This window comes from Mustela nivalis (assembly GCF_964662115.1).
Source record: "Mustela nivalis genome assembly, chromosome: 7".
NCBI lineage: Eukaryota > Metazoa > Chordata > Mammalia > Carnivora > Mustelidae > Mustela > Mustela nivalis.
Window position 1 is genome coordinate 147,178,130 of NC_139026.1, and position 21,498 is coordinate 147,199,627.

The 21,498-nt window shown below is 51.1% G+C and overlaps 1 protein-coding gene across 23 annotated transcripts in view; it reads right to left on the minus strand.

Annotated features, from left to right (window-relative positions):
* ZMYND11 (zinc finger MYND-type containing 11) overlaps nt 1-21,498 on the minus strand; it is a 114,324-nt gene that overhangs the window by 41,496 nt on the left and 51,330 nt on the right. For all 23 annotated transcript variants that reach the window (XM_082739813.1, XM_082739808.1, XM_082739807.1 and 20 more), the window contains one exon: nt 1,387-1,546. In XM_082739813.1, coding sequence (XP_082595939.1) covers nt 1,387-1,546 — 160 coding nt within the window. The remainder of the gene's footprint in view (nt 1-1,386; nt 1,547-21,498) is intronic.

Genomic DNA, 21,498 nt, shown 5'->3' on the forward strand with positions numbered 1-21,498 from the left:
AGAAACATACTTGCTTAAGTTTTCAAGAGCACTTCAAGTGCACAGACCAAATGATACCAATGAAAGTAAACACCGTTTTCTTCCACATTTCCTATTTGTGGAAAGTGCAAATTTTCTTTCCTAAAACTTGGAAGGCAGAGATTAAACTGACACACACAGTGTTAGAAGTGAACAGCTTCTCTAACATTCAGACCCGCGGCCCCCAAAAAACCTGTGGTCCGTCTGCTGCTCTGGGACTGGACAGCACGCACAAACGGGACCACATCTGCTGCGGACCCGGAGAGGAAAATACAGTTCACAGTTCCTGGGGAAAGTTCCCACAAAGAACCAACTTTACGATTTTGTGTCATTTTTATGGTATTGGAGAAGTCATGATGAACACTCTCTAAACACCTACCTACTAAATCGATTCCTTTTAGAAACTTTGAAAAAGTATCTATTATATTTGAAACCTATCATCTTTACATGATGTGCCTTAGCAAAAATTAAGACTTTTCTAATCAAGGTATTAGAAATATCATAGGCCAGGGGTGCCTGGGTGGCTCAGTGGGTTAAGGCCTCTGCCTTCCGCTCAGGTCGTGATTTCAGGGTCCTGGGATCGAGTCCCGCAACGGGCTCTCTGCTCAGCGGGGAGCCTGCTTCCTCCTCTCTCTCTGCCTGCCTGTGATCTCTTTCTGCCAAACAAATAAAATAAAATAAAAAAGAAATATCATAGGCCAGTAAAGGTAGAAATATAAAAGTATCACACATGAAACCAATGTTTACGTAAGAAACAAATGCACTTCTCTATGTGCCTGAGGCTCCAAGTAAAAGAAAAGACTGAAATGTCCTCACTCAGAAGGGCAGTCAAAGTAAGAACTAGGCAAAATATAAAGAAAATGAGCTTTGTCTTTCCTGATTCCTGCTGGAGCGCCAGCAAACCGGTTATGGTCACAGTCAGTGAGGACACTGCCCAAGGAGCTGTAGCTCCGGCACAAGTCCCACTGACAGGTGCCCCTGGGCGCAGATGCCACCAGCCCAGGAGGACAACTTCCTGTTCACTCTGTCTACACGGCATCGACACCAGCCTGCATGAAACAGTCCGCACTCATGTTTCCTGGAGAAAACAGGAAGACTGCTGTATGCGTACAGTAAAAGGGGACTCTGTTTTATTTTTCAGATTCAAGGGAAACTGGACAGAGAAAGGAGGCCCTTTGTAGAAGTAAGTTTCCTCCTAACGAGGGAGGAAATTATCCATCCTGCCAATGTAGGCCTTTCCTGTTCATAAGAAATACTGAAGGAAAACACTACGAAACTTCTAAAAATGAATTACTATGGGTTGTAGTTAAATAATGTTCCACGATGTCGAGTCAACATCTCCTCATTTATGCAATAAAGTGTACTTACGATCTCATCTCCCGGCAACCAGTATCCTTCCTGCTCAATACCAGCTTTTGAGCCTTTGCAGCCCACTGTTAAGGTTTCGACAATGAGACCGTCTTTCACAGCCAGGCTCAGCTGACGCGTGGTCTCTTTTGGGTGCATACCGTGGACTCGAGACATGTACCTGAGTGCAGAGGGAGAACAAATGAAAGACCCCTTAGGACTCGGAAATAAACAAATAATTAGGGTGATTTATTTCTCCTTTGTCACAAGTTGTGCTTCTGAGGGCCCTACAGAAGAAACAAAATCTTGGACATTTAAGTCTTCTAATTATCATGCTATTTTAAACCTCAATCCTATTTGTGTATTTAGAGGAGTAATTGTTCAAAATAGTCCTTAACCGGCACACAGAAATCACTTTGCATATTTTAGTCTAACATCCCACGTAGCTCTGGCCTCCACAGCGACTGTCACTAACTTTTGCTCTGCAAAGTCTAAATTCAGAATTTCATCATCTCTAGCTACAAGACTTCAGAATATAAAATACTCTAACTCAAAACTCAGGACATGACACTAAAGAATGTGTAAGAATCACAGGAGCGGTTGCCGACATGGAAAGAAACAAGAATGTACGTTGGGGTCAGTAAGACAAAAATGTGATTTTCCAGGAAATATACTTTGGATTGGATCACTAACCAGAATCCCTGATTTACAGTTACATGGCATTTTATTCAATTCTAAAAAACGTATTTCAGACGCACTCTGGAGCACAGAGACGGCCACCGCAGGCTCCGTGGCGCTCGCCAGCTGCAGGAACTCCCGTTACCGTGAGGGTGTATCTGCTTCGCAGGTGGTCTCGGAAGGAAGGACAGGGTCACGTCCGCGAGTGTGCGTCCTCCCCCAACCCCGTCCATCTCTACCGGGAGGCTCCTGGACACGCAGACACAAGGCACAGGAGGGCCATCGGGCCAGCCGCCGCTCCCCAGACAGCCGTGCGTGTCCAAGCTGTGGGGGCAAGGCCCACAAGGTCCCTCTGTCATTTCGGTATCAAAGCCTTCGCGACAAATCACTTCACGAACGCAAGTACTCCTCATGGAACCACCTTCCAAATTCAAAGGACACATTTCAACAAACAGTGAATCCCAGCGGAGGACTGACGGACATCCGTGCGGGGCAGGCCACTGCTCTCTGTGGATGCGATCACGTGCTCCACCTGTCAACGCAGGCAGCCCGAGGGCTCACGAGGAGAGCAGGGGACCAAGGGGAGCATCCCGCGGCCTTGACCAGTGATCTGTGAGCAGAGTCGACAGGGCCCAGGGAGACACCAGGATGCTGACGGACAGCCTGAGGGGAAAAGGCGGGTCACTGGTGGGGCTCGGTTCTCCTGTAGGAAGTCAGGGCTTGTGGGTATCATCAAGTCCAGCGTGGACCTCGGGGCAGGGATGTGGGCCAAGGTGAATGGGTCCAAACATCCTCACCATTCACGGGAGAAAGCCAACAGAAAAGACCTCAGGAATGAAGTAGTCCGTCTACATTTAGGACGGTCACCCTCAGAACAAAAGTACAAATGCTCTAAATTATCTGAAAAAACTCTTTTAAAAAAACACATTATGTGGTGAAACATAAAACACCAAAAGAGGGACACCTGGGTGGCTCAGTGGGTTAAGCCTCTGCCTTCAGCTCAGGTCATGATCTCAGGGTCCTGGGATCGAGCCCCGCATCGGGCTCTCTGCTCAGCGGGGAGCCTGCTTCCCCCTCTCTCTGCTGCCTCTCTGCCTGCTTGTGATCTCTGCCTGTCAAATAAATGAATAAAATCTTAAAAAAAAAACAAACACCAAAAAAACCCCAAAAGAAACAGAAAGCATATTACATACAACGACAGGACCAAAACCAACTTTGTTTAATAAACAAACACTGGCTAAACTCCACAGTACAAAAAAGACAGACCGGATCACAACAGTGAAAACACACAGACTACAGGACAGACTTCCAACGCGACAGAACAAGCAGGCACGTTGCAGAAATGCAATCCAGACGCAGGGACCAGCACGGCAGCCGACAGGACATGGAATCCAAGACGAGAACTGTTTTTTTAAAGAAAGACACTAGGGTGCCTGGGTGGCTCAGTGGGTTGATTGACGGCCTTTGGCACAGGTCGCGACCCCAGAGTCCCGGGACTGAGTCCCACCTCGGGCTCCCGGCTCCATGGCGTGTCTGCTTCTCTCTCTGACCTCTCCTCTCATAATCTCTCTTAGATAAAGAAATAAAATCTTAAAAAATAACAAAAAATGAAGACACACAGGGCACAGGTTGTTAGAAAGCAAAGATTGGAAGAAATAAAAGAAACATTGACAGGAATAGAGAGTTAAGAAACTTTACTGCTCTCCGTCCACAAAAACATCCAGCGGACAGAACGAGGTGTTCACAGAAGAGCTCATTAACAAGACAAATGTAGTTAAATTTGTTCAGACCTTCAACAGGTCCAAGGAAAATTCATTACAGTTGAGCATAAAACTGGACACGAAAACCTTATTTAAATTACGTACTTGAGAGAGTGTGTGTGTGTGCAGGGGAGGAGCAGAGGGAGGAGGAGGCGTAATCTCAGGCGGAGTCTGTGCAGCCTGTGGAACCCAACACGGGGCTCGATCTCACGGCCCCGAGGCCATGACCTGAGCTGAGCTAAGAGTCGATGCTCCATCGCGGGAGCCCAGGTGTCCCCCCCAGACAACTTTACTTTAGATTCCCAAAGTACAGACACTCCTCACAGTGAAAGCAAACCCGGTATTAGTAACAAAACTGGAAAACTATCATAAACTAGTGAATTAAAAACGTTATCTAAAGATTGCAAAAACAAAAAACAAACAAACAAAAAAAAAACCGGAAAACTATCATAAACTAGTGAATTAAAAACGTTATCTAAAGATTGCAAAAACAAAAAACAAACAAACAAAAAAAAAACTAAAAAGCTAAAGCATAGCCAGTTAAAAAATAAAAAGTGAAAACCAATATTAGTTTAAGAGCCCCTCAAGGGAAAAACAGAAACATCACCAGCTTCTCAAATTAACAGTGAGATTAACAAAGCACAAAAGCATATAAATGAAGAAATGCCTAAAGAGCCACGGCCAAATGCAATAAAGAAATTAAAATTATAAGCAACTACTTTGCTCATTTCTGTGCAAAAATAGAAAACAAACACACACTATCATTTTCTAGGAAAATATAAATGACCAAAGCTTGACCACAGAAAAAAACAGAATATGTGAAATGAAAAATTTCAAAATAAATCAATAGAAGAAGTTGGCAAAGAGCTTTCTTAGAAAAACACCAGGTAGGGACATATTCACAAGGGAATTCGATCAAACTCTTAATGGCCACATAACTCCAATGTGGCTTAAACTTTTCTGGTACATAATAAAGAAGGAAAGCAAGGAATCTAGCATAATAATGGTAACAAACCCCTACAAAAATGTCACAGAAAAGCCAGTGTTCCACAGGAACACCATAAAAACCTTAAATATTTCAAATGACAAAATAATATTAAGTATAAATATAAGACAGATGTTAACATTCTAATACAGTCAAAAAAACAAAGGAATATACCATAACTAAGTGTTTAATTCCAGGATTTTGCAAAGATTTATTATTATGAAGAAATCTAGGACTACAATTCATCCCACTGATAGATCAAAAACGAGAAACCATGAAGATTTCTATACGTATTAAAAAGGCATTTAGTAAAATCCGACCACCTGCCTCTAACAACATGGAATGAGTAAAAACTTCCTTATTTCAATCAGAAATATTAAAGATGACTTTAACTCTCTGCCAAAGGTAATAACCAACATAGCTGGAATAAAGAAATAGTGTAAAAGTTGGTAAAGATTTAAAATGATCATTATTTGCAGATTACATATGTAGAAAACCCAAGAAAATCAGCTGACATACTATTTTAAATAAAATAAATAGACAATTATTTGTGTGGCTACAAATGAATACATCAAAATGAATAGCACTTATATATACAAACCAAAAATACAGTTAGAAGATCAAAATAAGACCCCAATTACTTACAACAGCAATAAGAAAGATCGTAATAGACAGTGATTAATAGAAGAAATGGCAAGATCTGTATGAAAAAAATCCCGAAACCTGACATGCCTGATACCGAATGGAAGACGACAAAATCTGAATTGCCCCTAAGATAATTTAGTAAAGTGTCACCACAAAGTGGTCAAGTTAATATTAAAGTTCTACAGAGAATTTAAAAAGAACTTCCCAGGAAAATTCTCTCAGGGTAACATCGGTGTTAAGACATTACAGAGCGGAAGCAATGGAACCTGTGCGCGGAACAAACACACACTCCAGAGAGGGACGCAAACACACACTGTGATTGTGATCAAAGCGCCATTTCACATTAGCAGGGAAAAGATCAATCGGCACACGACATTAGGAGAAGGGCCTCACAGTCTTGAAAAAAGAATAAAGACAAAGCCCTACCTTAGTCTGTGCCCATCAGTAAATTCTAAATTGGTCAGATTCAAATATTAAAAAGAAAACCACACAATCACTAGAAGAAAAACATGGGAGAGAAATCATGGTGTGAGAAAACCTCCCAAATCGGAAACAAAACCAGATTTAAGAAAACACTGGAAAATTTACATAAAATCAGCAATTTCTACACAACAACAACAACAACAAAAACAAACAAAAAAAAACCAAACAGGATAAGCAAAGTTAAAATCACAAATGCTAACCTGGGAAATGTGTTTGTAGTATATCTAACTGAAGTTCTATGTACTCTAAAAATTTTTTAAAATCCCAAGTACTAAGAGAAACCCCAAGATTTTGTATCTGCTGAGCTCACGAGGACACTGCATCGACACGCAAGCTTGCTGCGCAGTGCCTCACGGGGGCACCGAACGACCACCTCCCCCGGGGCAAACATGTCGCGAGCACCGAAACGTGTGCAGCAGCTCCCCGTCTGGAAACTTGTCCTACAGACAGACAGGTATGAAATAATATGGACGCAGACAGGAAATCCACGTTAGTATTGGGGCAACAAGAGCAGAAAGAAGTAAACACCAATCTTAGGGGACTGGTTCAATTATAGCACAGTCATACCGGGAGTTACTGTGTAACCATTAAAAAATGAAGCAATGTTGCAGATGTTAAGATAATGTAAGTTCTAAGACACTATGTTTGAAAAATCAGGGTACGGGGTTAACATCAACCACACAGAAAGAACATACAACTCAACAACAAAGAGCCAGGCACCCCTCGCCCAGCCCATGAAGCGTCTGCCTTCAGCTCAGGTCCTGGTCTCAGGGTCCCGGGACTGACTCCCACGTCAGGCTCCCTGCTCCACGGGCGTCTGCTTCTCCCTCTCCCTCTGGGATCTTTCACTCTCTCTCAAATAAATCAAATCTTTTTAAAAAAATGGCGAAAGATCTGAACCAACACTTCCAAAGATGACAAAAGATGGCCAGCAGGTATGCAAACAGATGCTGAACACCGGTCGTCATCAGGGGAGGCATGTCCAAACCACACCCACCACCCCTGCACACACACCTACACTCGCGCAGGAGTGTTATTCAGCCACAGAAATGAACGAAATGTTGCCATTTGTGACAACATGGATAAGTCTCAAGGACATTGTGCTGTGTGCAGTCAGCCTGACGTGTCATGGATATATGGATTCTGAAAATACACACACACACACACACACACACACACACACACCAAGCTCACAGACACAGAACAGACTGGCGGTGGCCAGAGGTGGGGAGCGGGGGTGGGGGATGAAATGGGTCAAGGTGTCCACTGCCAGCCACAAAGTAAAGGTCATGGGGGTAGAATGCACAGCAGGTGCTTATGGTTAACAATACTGTATTGTGGATTCAAAAGTTGCCAAGAGAGTAGATCTTGAAACTCCTCATCACAAGAAGAAAATGTTTCTTCTAACTACGCCCGGTGATGAACGCACTAGATGGGCCCACAGGACCGTCCAGCCTGAACACAGGAGGGTAAGGGGCCGACCCCAGCACAGCTGAAAACCCACCTAGAATTCCGGACTTGCCCAACTTTAACTACTAACAGCCCATCACTGGCCAGAAGCCTAACTGATACCATGAACAGTCAATTCACACACATTTCGCATGTTCCGTGGACGGCGCACCGTCATCTTCTTCGGTCAGTCAGGAGAGCGCGACCGTGACTCTGAGGAGGAAGTGCATTTCCAGCTCTGTCCCAGCTTTAAAACAAAAACTCGCTTGTAAGTGGATCCTCGTAGTTCAAACTGTTCAAGAGTCAGCTGTGTAGACAGATACTGAATCATGTCGAGTACCTGAAGCTACTACGTTACTTGTAAATCATACCTCAATTTAAACAGGAGAAAGAAGCTGGTAAATAAAATCACGGTATAAAATGGGAGTTTCCCAAAACCATTCTAGGCTCCCGTCGGCACTTGCGTAAGATCTCGTGGTATATCCGGGAGCGATCAAGAGAGGCTCCTTCCAAGGAGAGCCGGGCAGCTCAGCGAGCAGCCGCGGCGTGCAGGGCCCCACCGCGCCCGCGTCGGGACCGGCGGCCCCCGCCAGCTGCAGACGGCTGCCGCTCCGTCGTCCCCGGCAGCAACGTCAGCCGCCCTCCACACCGGCGTGCCGCCGCGGGCAGCCCGTCCCTAGCCTCACACTCTTCTTGCTCATCTATTCATCCGAAATAACTTTAAACCCAGTTTGCCAAGATCCATGAAAAACACTGAAATTTTAATTTGAGAATAAAAACCATTACGACAGTACGTCTTTCCTCGGATTAAGTTGGTGCATCTGTTCATTTGTATCTTCTACGCTTTTAACAGTTTTATAGTTTTTCTCCCTAAAATTCTCACATGCTTTTTGTGATATTTTTTTTTCCCTAGTTACTGCATATTTTTTTGTTTCTTTTGAAGAAAGGATTTTATTTCATATATTACTTTCTGGCTGGCAGTTTCTAGTTATCTACCGAGAAACCGTGCCAACCTCTCACGGGGGCCCACAGCACCGCCCTGCCCAGTGGTCGTGTGGGTACCCCTGTCTCAGACTTTGCAGAGGGCTCCCGCAGTGGTTCACCATTACGCCCGACACCTGCTGAGGGGCCTGTTACACCAACTAGAAGCACAATCACTACAATGCCGCTGCAAGACACTGGTAGCGACGTCTTCTTAAGGAAATTTCTTTCCAGTCCCAGTTTGCTGTTTTATTTCATGAGGCATCACAGCGCACTGTGTTTGGAAGGACTTGACCCTGCTGACACGCAGCAGGCAGGAGACAGCTGTACAGCATACAGCAGGCACAGAAGAGCTGGTTTCTCTTTCCTGGCAGTGTGAAGTAGGGGTAGCGGAAGGCAAAGAGCCACGCTTGCGGACGGAGGGCTTCCACACAGCGCACAGGCAGAAGGCCATGGGGCAGACGCAGGAGGCCCCTTCCTGCGGACAGGATGACCCGCAGCGTGCACAGATGAGGGACCAGCTCTCCCTAGTACACAAGAACCGTCACAGCTCCACCACAAAAAGTGTGTTTTCTTTCTTTTTATTAAACTCAATAGCCAACACACACTACTTCCTCGGCTTTTGACGCAGTGTTCAAGGATTCATTAGTTGAGTACAACACCCAGGGCTCCTCCCATCATGCGCCCTCCTTAGTGCCCATCACCGTGTCACCCCAGCCCCACGTCCCCCTGAAACCCTCCGTTTAGTTCCCGGAGTCCACTGTCCTTCATGCTTTGTCTCCCTCTCTGACTTCTTCCCACTGAGCTTTCCCAGGAGCAGGCCCACAAGTGCGGACGGAGCCGAGATGCCCTTCAGCAGACGGATGGGTAAAGACGAAGTGGTCCGTGTACACCACGGAGAATGACTTCAGATGAACACCCACCATTGGCATCAACACAGATTGAACAAGAGAGGATTATGCTAAGGGTTTTTGTTTTCTGAATGAGAAGTTCCGGTTTAGGCAATTTAGACTAAAGAGTAAGTGATCCATATGCATTTAAAAGCTTTGTTAGAGGGACGCCTGGGTAGCTCAGTTGGTTAAGCCTTCGGCTCAGGTCATGATCCCGGCATCCTGGGATCGAGTCCCACATGGGGCTCCTTGCTCGGCAGGGAGCCTGCTTCTCCCTCTGCCTCTGCCTGCCATTCTGTCTGCCTGTGCTCGCTCTCTCCCCCTCTCTCTCTGATAAATAAATAAAATCTTTAAAAAACAAAAACAACAACAAAAAAGCTTTGTTAGAGCCCCTGGGTGGCTCAGGTCATGATCCCAGGGGACCCGGGGTGGAGCCCCGCATCAGGCTCCCTGCTCCGCGGGGAGCCTCTGCCCCTCTCCCTACTTGCGCTCTGTCTCTAATAAATAAATAAAACCTTTGACAAAGAAAAAAACAAAAAGGGGAGCTTTGGCTAGGGACACCTGGGTGGCTCACTTGGTTTAAATAAATACATCAATCTTTAAAGAGAGAGAGGTCGAGAGCATGAGTGGGGGAGGAAGCAGAGAAGCGGACGACCCCCTGAGCACAGAGCCAGAAGTGGGGCTCGATCCCAGGACCCTGAGGCTCCTACAACCCTGAGATCAAGTCCCGAGCCAAAAATCAAGTGGGACACTTAACTGACGGAGCCACACAGGCACCTAACAAACTATTCTAGCTACTGCTTTGTGTAAAAGTGGCATTCAAGAGATGACTGCTGGATATATAAATGAGTAACAGAGAATTTCAACTTCATCTTTTAGATTTTTTATTTTAAATTAATTCTAGGGCCACCTGGGTGGCTCTGTCATTGGGCATCTGCCTTTGGCTCAGGTCATGATCTCAGGACCCTGAGATGTTGACCCGAGTGGCAGGCGGTGGCCACTTGACTGACTGCCGCGCCGGCCCCAGCCCACTGGCACTTTAAGCCACAGACTTTATTTCGGGTCACGCGTGTTCCTACTGTACTTTTTTCTGTCCAGGGACCAAATTCAGGACGTCTCAATATAGGATTTTATGAGCTTAAAAAGCATCCGGAGTTGAAACATGTTATTATAAACAATATTCTAAGAAGGAAGAGGAATGAGTATGGACTCGCTCTGCGCACGGAGAGTGTCAGCAAACCCTGCACTGGAGCAGGGTCAGCGCAAGGTCAGCACTGGATCTTATCACTGCGGACAGCGCCAGCGATTTACAACACCCAGGCTGGACAGAAACACTCAAGTGAAAGAACAGTACAAAAGATCAGAATATATGGAAACGGGTCCCAGCACACAAAGATCTCAGTAGGAAAATGTAACAACGTTTACCAGTGACAGTAGAATAACTAAACGGCAATCAGGATAAAAACAACCCCAATGCGCATCATAGATTCCGGATACGTTGCATATTTAAATACGATGCAAAAGCATGAGCCGGAAGCGTTCTTCCTCTATGAAGGAGGAAATGCGGGAAAGACAGCTTAAACACCCAAATCAAGACTGCAGAGCCCAAGAGAAAACGTGAGGAGGAAACAAGGAGTCAGCAGAACGACACGGGAAGCACGACAGGTCACGACGTCCTCCGGAGTGGGGTCAGGGCGGCACAGCCGGAGCTCAGCCAGCAGCGCGAGGCTGGGGGCAGTGCTCACGGAGACAGAGATCACTAGGATGCCGGCGAAAGTCCGCAAACACGCTCATCAGGTAAGGCCTAGACATGAACATTCTCACCTCTTCTTCTGGAAAGGCAGAAAGGAGTCCGAGTGCTGGCAATGCCGAGGGAGGTGGGAGCCGCGCCCGCTTCCTCACGAGCCAGCCACGTCCGTCCGTCGGACCCGCCGCAGACCCGCGTGTCTGGAGTCAGTTACTTGGAGTCCGCAGAGCTGACCTTCACGACCACCAAGGACCCCAGCCCAGGGCTCCTTCCTCAGCCAATCAGGCAGCGTTACTCCGTGTGCAAACCCCTACGGCAGTAAAGCGGGGTAAGGTCGCGCCAGGCCTCCGCCGTCTCACGTGCTGCTGACCCACCACAGGGACGTGTCTTCAGCAAACGAGGAGGCGGAGCTAGAGCCGGGTTTGCACGGGCAGTGGCCCGACGTAGCACTAACCACAACACAGTACGTAAATGTCTGATACTTAAATGTCCTACCCCGCTTCTCTGGGCTGGGTCAGTGAGTCCTACTCGCCCCCATCCTGCCCACTCCCCTTCCTGGAGTCTGCCCCGAAGGTCTCCTCCAGGGCATGACTCCCAGCTGCTGCCCTGCCTCGGCACCCAGCAGCGGCAGGGCCCAGCGCGGCACGTCCCCCGACCCAACCGTGAGAGTCCCGAGACAAAAACACAAATGCAGCTGAGTGGTAAGAAGCCGCGACCTAGCGAACATTCTTTCAAAGAAATCTCACAAGTGATAATTTCCTAAGCGGTTCTCTACCTTTAGTCCTTCTAATAATGCCTCGGTCCCAGCGAGCGCACCACAGCACTGCAGACGCCACACCCGGGAAAGCCCGCCCGGGCTGTGGCTCACTCTGAGCCGCCACCAAGCCCTGATGCGTCCTCGGCCGGAAGCAGACACGCCGAGCAGCTCCACAGAGTCGCAGCATCCAGGGGCCTTTCTCTGGAATGAAACTGAACAAACCTGAGTGTGCCCTGGGCGACCTGGATCCCGCGGGTCGCAGCCTGCAGCAGCGCGAACCCGGGGAAGGCGCGGCCGGCACTCTCGGGCGTCTCCCACCGGGGAAGTCTGAGTACGGTCGCTGCTGAGGGACAGTCCACCCACCAAGAGGGGCCAAGGTGTCCGACCGTGTCCGCGGCGGGGAGTTCCTGGGGGACGCGATGTCACACAGCCACGCTGGCCCGGCGTCCGGGGAACAGCACGGAACTAGAGGACGCCGGGGCCATGCAGAGCCCCAGTTCTTCCTCGCACAGACCCCGGGGCACAGCCGCAGGAGACATGCCCGAGGCGGGCATCTGCTCGCTTGGCAGGCCGAGGCCCGGGCACCGGCCCCTCCACGTCCGCCCGCGGGCTTGGCGGCAGACGGAGCTCTTCCCGCATTGCAGGCCCCACCACGGCTCGGCGGAGAAAAGTCACAGGACGACGTGCCGGCATGTCCACCTCCTCTCCTAATTCCCGCTGCTTGACCATAACTACAGAGTCTTAATTTCCCTCATTTCTGAGCTAAAATAATGGACAGTGTTCTCTGACAGATTCACTCTGAAGGTTTGGGGGGATTAACTAACAACCTCCCCCTCGAAAACAACTCTTTCCACTAACTCTAAAGGCATTAAAAGGCTTTTCATTCCAGGAAACTGAAGTTTCCACTTTCATTCCCCCAAACTGCGCGAGCGAGCCATCAATCACGACGTTCCTTGTGTCACAACTTTCATGAAAATCAGTGAAGTGACAGCCCGAGTAGTTTCACGGTTAGGAAACTTAAGAAACACCAGGCGCGTCTCACCTGGAAGAAAGACCTTCCCTGCGGCCCACGTGCCGATGCGCTCTCGTCCCCATGGGCGGCACACGCGGAGCTCGGCCACGGCGCTTGGGCCTCCCCCACACGGCGTTCGCAGCATCCCCGGCCGCGCCAGCCCCGGCGGGAGCCGCCGTCCAGGGGAAGACTCGAGCTGCCCTCCGGCTCGCCCTTCGACCCAACCACCACCGCTTCGTTAAAACCACGTCCCAGGCCTCAGCCTCACCGCGCGACCCAGGACCAGACTCTGCCCCCCAGCGTGAGCTCTGCGACACAGGACAGCGCCGCCGGCAGCCGATCTCAGACTTCCCCGGTGGGAGACGCTCGAGAGTGCCGGCCGCGCCTTCCCCGGGTTCGCGCTGCTGCAGGCTGCGATCCGCGGGATCCAGGTCGCCCAGGGCACACTCAGGTTTGTTCAGTTTCATTCCAGAGAAAGGCCCCTGGATGCTGCTCCCTGGCTGGCAGCCACCTGCAGGCTCGCACCGCTCAGCCGGTGAACCGCTCAGCCGGTGACCGAGCGCTCACCAGGGCCCTTCCCGGTCTTGGGTTCTAGGCGTTCACGGACTCACAAAACTGAAAACAACCCACGTAAGAACACCATGAGCCATGTGACCTCACTGACGAGCAAAGAAACATAAACTAAGACACGAGTGACAACATGTGTGCAAATGAGCAGCCCCGGTACCAGCGGTCCCATGGGGGGTGCAACCCCCGAGTGTGGCTACCACACAGGCGTCCCCGCGAGAGCTCAGCCCAGTCAGTACCCGCACATCCCGCAGTCGGGGACGAACCCTTTCCCAGACTCATATGCCAACAACCCCTCCGTCCGCACTGGTGGCCGTCTGCGGCAGAGGGACGCCCCGGACAGCCCGAGTGTCCATTGGGAAACGATCCTTCTGAGCAGGGAGACACTTGTGAGGAGACGACGGAACACACCGGAAACCCGCACGCGCCCGGTGATCCGGGAACGAAGCAGCAGCACGAGGACAAAGCGCGGGGGTCCCGACAGTGGGCGCACCGGGAGGAGGCGCACGAGGTGACATGCCGAGGCGCTCAGCCCAGGCCTCGCACGGAGCGTGTCTGTGACCGCGGTTCCCGCGCCGACTGCCTCCAAGCTCCCAGCTCGCGTCGGCATCGCCACACGTGTCCCGGGAACAGCAGCCTTGCAGGACTCGGACGGACGACGGACGCAGGGCTGAGACACGCAGCGGAAGGCCTAACCACCCCACGTCTCTGTGCGTCCAAGGGCACGTCGGTAGAGTCAGCAGCGCCAACCCCTGCGGTTGTCTGAAGGCGAATAATGAATGAACACGACGTAACCGTACAGCACCTGTCACCGTGCTCACCCCTCCTCCCTCCCAAGCCGCAGGACCGAGGTCCCAGCACCGGCACGACCATTGCCAGTAGTGACTCACGGTGACCATGCAACAACAGTCACCACTAAACAACGCTGAGGAAAAATGACCAGAAAGAAATAAATCAAATCCGGACAGAGAAATTACAGGTGATGAATCTGCAGCGTTCTGTTTTCCAAGCGTCCTGCTCTCCGACTGCACAACTTAGAGTAAGACATTTTAACAACGCTGGCCGGTGCAGGGGCGGCTCAGCACACACGCTTCACCAGTCAAGGGCGACAGGCCACTCTGACAGAACGACAAGCACATCTGAGCAGCACATCGGACAGAATCATGCTCCCGTCACGGAACACTCAACACGGCAGGTACCGGAGGAAACTGCCTTCCACGGCAAGGGTCAGACCCAGCAAGCGCACGGACCCCACGGTCAGCTCTACGGGCTGCGAGCTTCTGCTCTATGGTCGGGACGCGACCAGGATGCCCACTGCCAACACTCCTAGAAACACGCCGCTGCACCTCCTCGACGGAGCACTGACGTGACAAAAGGACAGAAGCATCCCACTTGGAGACAAGGAATGAAATGACACCTGCAGACATGATTATCTCGCAGGGAGAAAACTCTAAAGAATCCACCAAAAAGCAGCTGTAACTAATGGCCGAATTCAGCAGCGTAGCAGGATGTGAAGTCATACAACCAGCCGTATTTCTAACAGGAACAATGGGCCATTTCAAAAGGAAACTATGAAAACAATTATTTAAAATCACTCAAAGAATAAAATACGTAGGAATGAAGGTGACCACGGAGGGGGAAGCCTGCACCACTCCAGACACGGACAAATGGAAACCCGCCCCGCGTGCGTGGGCCGGAGGACGTCCTACTGCTACGACGTCACGGGACCGAGGCCATCCACGCTCCAGTGCCCTCCCCATCAGAAGCACACGATACGGCTTTCAGATGCAGAAAACCCATCCCGAAAGTCGCGTGGACTGTCCACGGACCCAAAGAGCCAAAATGACCCCGAAGAAGAACCGGGAAGACTCACACTTCCTCCTCCCAAACCGACCGCACAAAACTGCAGTAAGCAAACCGCATGCTGTTGGCACAGAGACAGACAGATGAGGGGAGGTGGACAGACAGCCCAGAAAGAAACCCTCACGAGACAGCGGAAGGACTGCTGACAAGGATGCTGAGACCCCTCGACGGGGAGCCCACAGCGTCTTCACCAGACTCAGCTGGGAAAACTGCCTGTCCACAGGCGGGAGTCGAGGGCGGCCAGACCCCGACCCAAGCGCACACACCGATTAATTCAAAATGGATCAAAGACCTCGACGTAAGGCCCCAAACGATGAAACGCTGGAAGAGACGCAGGCCAGAAGCTTCGGGACACTGGGTCTGACAATGGTTTCTTGCATGTGACCAGAGGCACGGGCCACCAAAGGAAAAACAAAGTGGACTTCACCGAACTTCTGAAATGCTGCACATCAGGAGACACTGTCTACAGAGCAGAAAAGTGCCTGCAAATCGTGCATCTGGTAATATCCAGAATAAAGTCCAGTTACTATCCGGTTAATGTCCAGAAAACAAGCAGAGCTTCTGATACTAACCGCCAACCCGACTCCAAAAACAGGCAACGCAGCTGAACAGCCACGTCCCCAAAGATAGGAGAGCGGCCGGTAAGCCCGTGAGAAGATGCCCGACGCCCCTCACCTCCAGGGAGACGCACGTCAAGGCCACGGCCAGGTGCCACCTCACACCTGTCCGGGCGGCTAGACCCCGAGACACGGGAAATGGCAGGTGTCAGCGAGGGGGCAGAGGAAGGGGAACCCCGTGCGCTGTGGGCAGGACAGCAAACTGGGGCCACCGGTGTGGAGGCCAGGATGGACGGTCTCCCACAAAACTCAGAATTACCGAAGACCCCCCAACCCCACCTCTGCCTCTGACCCCGAACGACGGAAAGCAGGGTCTCGGAGCTCTGTCCACACAGGCTCATACCAGCGTCAGCCCCAACAGCAAGCGCACAGGAGCAAGCCCGGGATCGCGGCCGGGCGTGCGGGTCACAAGCTGCGGGGTGACCCCCATCCTGAAGGACAGAAGTCTCCCTCGGGCCACAGCAGGGACGAACCTTGAGGACATCGTGCTGAGTGAGACGGCCGCTGCTGGAAGACAGACAGGACACGAGTCCCCTCTGAGAGGGACTCAGACTTGTCACAAAGGCGGAGCGAACGGCGGGTGCCGGGGGCGGACGGGATGGGGATCCAGGGGTCAGCGGGTGCGGAGACTCCGTTTCACACGCCAACGTGAGTCATGGGACAGTGGGGACAGCTGCACCGCGCAGCGGATGTATTTCACGCCGCTGAACTAGACTTCACAACGGTTACACGGCGTGTTTCACCACAGATGATCGATCACTAGGTGTTTACAGACGGGCACACAGAGTTTTTAAAGTATTTCACTGAGCAAAAACTTCAACAGCTAAAGAACACCTTTATAGGTCCTTCATCAAGGAAATGTATTTGAACACTTGGAATAGACTCTGAAGATACAGGCTGTTCCTAAACTTAGCCAGGAACGAGTAACCTGCGCGTGAAGGGGGGCTAGTCTGCACGTCGGGGCGGTCGCACATGATGTGGAAGCACAGGTACAGGACAGTGAATGAAAGTCTCCAACACGTGCAAGGAAACACGTCTGTCAAACACCAGAAGTTAACAGCGAACGATCAGAGCCTGGACCACAGCATCAGAGAGATCAACACTGGTGTTTGCGTCTGCCACTGACCACCTCTGCACCTTCAAGCAAGGTCCCCCCCCGCCGGACGGCCACCGTCCTCAGCCATATGAGGAGAATGACCACAGACCTCCTGGAGTTGGGAGAATTCACCGAGACAAATCCTACACAGCACAGGGCTTGTCCAGATTAGCCGCAGCCGTCAGTTCTGAGCCTGACTGCAACTGCCAACGGATCCACTGAGTATGTGTCACCATTAGGAAACCAGCCCCTGCCGCCTCGTCCCAGCGGCGCCTCACACGGCCCAGAGGAAGACGCGCCTCACCACAAGGTGCTCACAATCTGCAAAGGAAGCAGAAATGGTTTCAGGGACGAGAGCCTCTAACAAGTCATGCAGGTGCATTTTGTACACATCACCGTGTACGTACGTGCCTTCGGCTCAGGTCATGATCTCAAGGTCGTGGGATCGAGCCCCGCATCGGGCTTCTGCTCGGCCTGGAGCCTGCTTCCCTCCACCCCCTGCCTGCCTCTCTGCCGACTTTTGCGCTCTGTCAGATAAATAAATAAATAAATATCTTCCTAAAAAAAAAAAAAAAGGTAGATTTTTACCTACTAATGAAGGAAAAATACAAAATAATCAAAACAAGAGCGTGCTCAGACCAAAGAGACCAGCGTCGTCAGACGGACGTCGGAGCGGGGAGCTGCCGGGGGTGAACGGAGGCCACTCGGGGTCCCTGCGAGGAAGCGTTCACAGACGCCCCGTGCAGGGATGGTGCACAATGGGAATAACAGAGTCTTAAAGAATACAGGGAGGGACGCCTGGGTCACTCAGTCAGCCCAGCGTCTACCTTGGGCCCAGGTCAAGATCTCGGGGTCCTGAGGCCAGTCCTGCACCGGCCCCGCTCAGCAAAGACCCCGCTTCTCCCCCGTCACTCCCCTGCTCACGTTCATTCTCTCAGCCTCTCTCTGACATATAAATAAAATCTTAGAAAAAAAAAAAAAAAAGAACGAGACCTATAATCTAGAAAATACCAAAGAAGGGTAAGGCTTACATTCCTTTGAAGGGGTTAGAACGACCTCCTCGGGACGTGCCTTCAAGAGGGGTCTGTCTGGCAGATGAGCCCGGGGGTCAGCATCCCAGGCAGAGTGAGGACAGCCACGCCTCGGGGGCCCCAGGACACAGCACACTGGGTGGGAAGTGGCAGGCTCAGCGAGTAATACCTCAGGCGGGAATTCAGGCTTTGTGAGCAACAGAGAAAGCTCTCCGTCAGGCAGATTTGACAAGATGGTGTTCTGGAAAAACACCTGATACCAGAGATGGGGAACAACAGAGACCGCACGTGTGGGCGGCCGGAAGCCCAGACAGGACCGCGCTGCTGGTGCGGACAGGGAACGAGGGGGCTCAGACTCCGGCCAGACGAGGGAGGCGCGGCCCCCCAGACCCCAAGGAGGCCTGTTCCATCTCCGGGGCAGCGAAAAGCACGGTCTTTACCTCACTACTTCCACAGTCCACACGCACTCAGTATCGCCCTCTGGGTCCAGGATAAAAAGCTCAGGGTTAGCCTCGGAGCCCCCCCCCCCCCCCCCCCCCGTCGGGCTCCCTGTCTTCTTCCTGAAGACCCCTTCAGGCCCTCTGCGCTGACTCTCCCAGACCAGAATCCCACCCGCCCTCCCCGGCCCAACTAGCGCAGGCCTTCCCCGGCTTCCTGACGTCCAGCAACCCCTTGACTGCGGCCGGGAGTGTATCCATCGGCACAGACCAACACGGGGGCGGAACCCCAGGCCGTCTGCGACACCTCTCCTATTGCTCCATCACACTCGCTCACTCCCATGGTTACGCTTCTCTGTGCCTTGTCCGTACGTCTCCTTCGCAGAGCTGCGGAGCAGCGTCAAACGTGAAATCAGCTGTTACGGTTGTTCAGAACCCGCTACTCCGGCAAGGCTGCCGTTACGTACAGTGAAGTTAGTGTGAACAGGGGGAAGTGCGTCTGCCAATCTGCCGCCTCGGAAGAAACGTAGGAAAGAATAAATCATCACAGACTGAAATGGATCCACAGTTGGTAACTTTGAGAAGAATTCTTGGGATTGTATCCACAGCATAATCTTAACTGCTGGTTTTTTAAAATAACTTGTTTCCAAAGACGCAGCAGGCAGCGGCCATCCCTCTTCTCCGGCAAAGCCGGTAAGGGAGTAGAATCCACAGAGGGCTCGGACAGCACACGCGATAAGACCAAATGACACACAGGTTGGCATGGCCCCTTGTAAGCAGCACACACAAATTTGGGAAGCACTCTTTATTTTTGTGTTGTCTGCCAAAAAAGGAAAGAAAATGACCCAGAGACAAAGCAAAATGGTAACTTCACAGTTCTAGGTGTTTCACGGAGTAGATTCTCGACAAGTCAGCACAGAGATGGAGCACGCCTCCTGGAACCTGGGACGTCGGCTGCACACGGACGGCTCCCAGTGCGAGCGTACCCCTGTCCGTAGTGACGGGCAGCACTCCAGGAGGACGCGGTCACTGCAAACACATCACAAGAGGTCGGAGGACACAGTTATACCCGGGGTGTGACCCTAGAGTAAGCGATACAGGTCATTAATGGATGCCCTGATCTGAAACTCTGACTGGAATGGAAGAGTCCTCCGGCCCCACGTCAGCCTAATCACACGAGCCGAGCACATCACTCCAGAAACGCAGGGTCACAGGGATCCGAGACAGCAAGAAAACACAAAGTGTCACTCGCCCTGTCCAGCCGGCACAGAACTGTCAGACCTCTTGCAACGGCACAAACTAGCCCGTGACACTGGCAAACATGAACATAAAATCCACACCTGCTTCAACAGAAGGCACTTCTGCCGTGACTACTACTGAGAAACGTCATGAAGCGCTAATGCTGCCTTACAGTTCTCCTAGTGAGACGTGACTATGTGTGGGTTTAAGACGGGACAGAAGTGACATATAGGACTTACTTTATGGAATATTAAAATACAGGTGACTGTAAATGACATAATGAATAATACAGGAACTCTTAGGGGTTGAAAGTTTAAATTTCATTTGTTACTGATTTTGCTGTCATAAATATATTTTTTAAAGATTTTACTCATTTGAGAGAGAGAAGGCACAAGCAAGGGGAGGGGCGGAGGGAGAGGGAAGCAGGCTCCCCGCTGAGCAGGGTCCCTGTGGGGCTCGAGCCCAGGACCCCGGGGTCATGCACGGCCTGAGGTGAAGGCAGAGGCTTCGCCAACTGAGCCACCCGGGTGTCCCTGCCTATGATTCTTAATCTTTGTTCCTTGACTTAAAAACTGTAAAACAGGAGCCAATATCATGATCTTAAACATAAAAATGTTATAAATATTTGTTTTATATAAAATCTTGCCTGTGCTTACCTTAATCTCAAATGACGCCTGTATTTTTTAAGATAAAATGACTTGTTGGTTTCAATTTTATGATGATTAAGCATCACAAACCATACTTCAATGTCTAAAAATGTAAAATGTTTTTACTAAGATACCAAAATTTATTTGTGTCTGTTTAGCTCTCAGACGAGGACTATGGAATTTTACATAATCATCAACTGCCAGTTTATAAACACACACCTTTAAATGAGAGGGACGGCCTGACCAGTCATTGAAAACCAAATTTAATGCCATACATATATTTGGATTCAGACTGACTCCTCCGGTGAAAGCACTTTCCACCCCAAATAACAGAACCCACCAAAGAAGTTTCTGTTAGCTACACTTCCTGAACTGAACAAAACTCTGCTCTAAAACCAGGGAGAGACTTAACAGAAACTGGTGAAAAATGCACAGGCCTCTTTCCTGGGGCGCGTGGCGACCACAAGAGGCCCGCAGACGGCTCACAGAACACAAACACGCCGAAGAAAGACAACAGTCGAGCTAAGGACTTTTGTCCAAACTGACGCAGTCACCAGGCTGCAACCACCGTGAGGAACAGGCGGGAACCCGAAGATCAGGTCCCACCGAGTCTTGACCACGGATCTCCCAGACGGTGCAGCCTCTTGGGACGCCGGCGTGGAGGCTACTCGAAACACTACAGCAGAACGACCACACGATCCGCAATCCCGCTTCTGGGTGTTTATCCGGAAGAAGTGAAATCGCTATTTGAGAAAGCCGTCGACGCCCCTCCCCGCGCGGGCAGCCCTCTCCACCGCGGCCACAGCGTGGAACAGCCCACGTGCCCGTCGGCAGAGGCGTGCGGGAGGACGACGTGGTGCACACGCGCGGCGACGACCCAGCCGTGAGACAGGAAATCGCACGTCTGGGCCAGCGTGACGGCCCCCGAGGGCACTGCGCTGAGCGGAGGCGGTCAGACGGCAGCACCCTAACCTTGAACCCTCTCTCACGTGTCAGCTACAAAGACCGAGCCCCAGACTCGCAGGACAGGTTGGTGGCGACCAGCGGCGGGAGAAACGGGGAAGGTACAGACTTTCAGTTAGAAGAGAAATTCGTCCCGGGCACGTCGGATTCCGCACGCCGACTCCTGTTCCTAACGACGGACGCGTGTCTGACGGGTGCTGACAGATGAGGCCCCGAAGCTCTCACCACAGGAAACAAAATGTGTGACCACGTGAGGGGACAGAGCTGCCCGGACAGAACGAGCGGT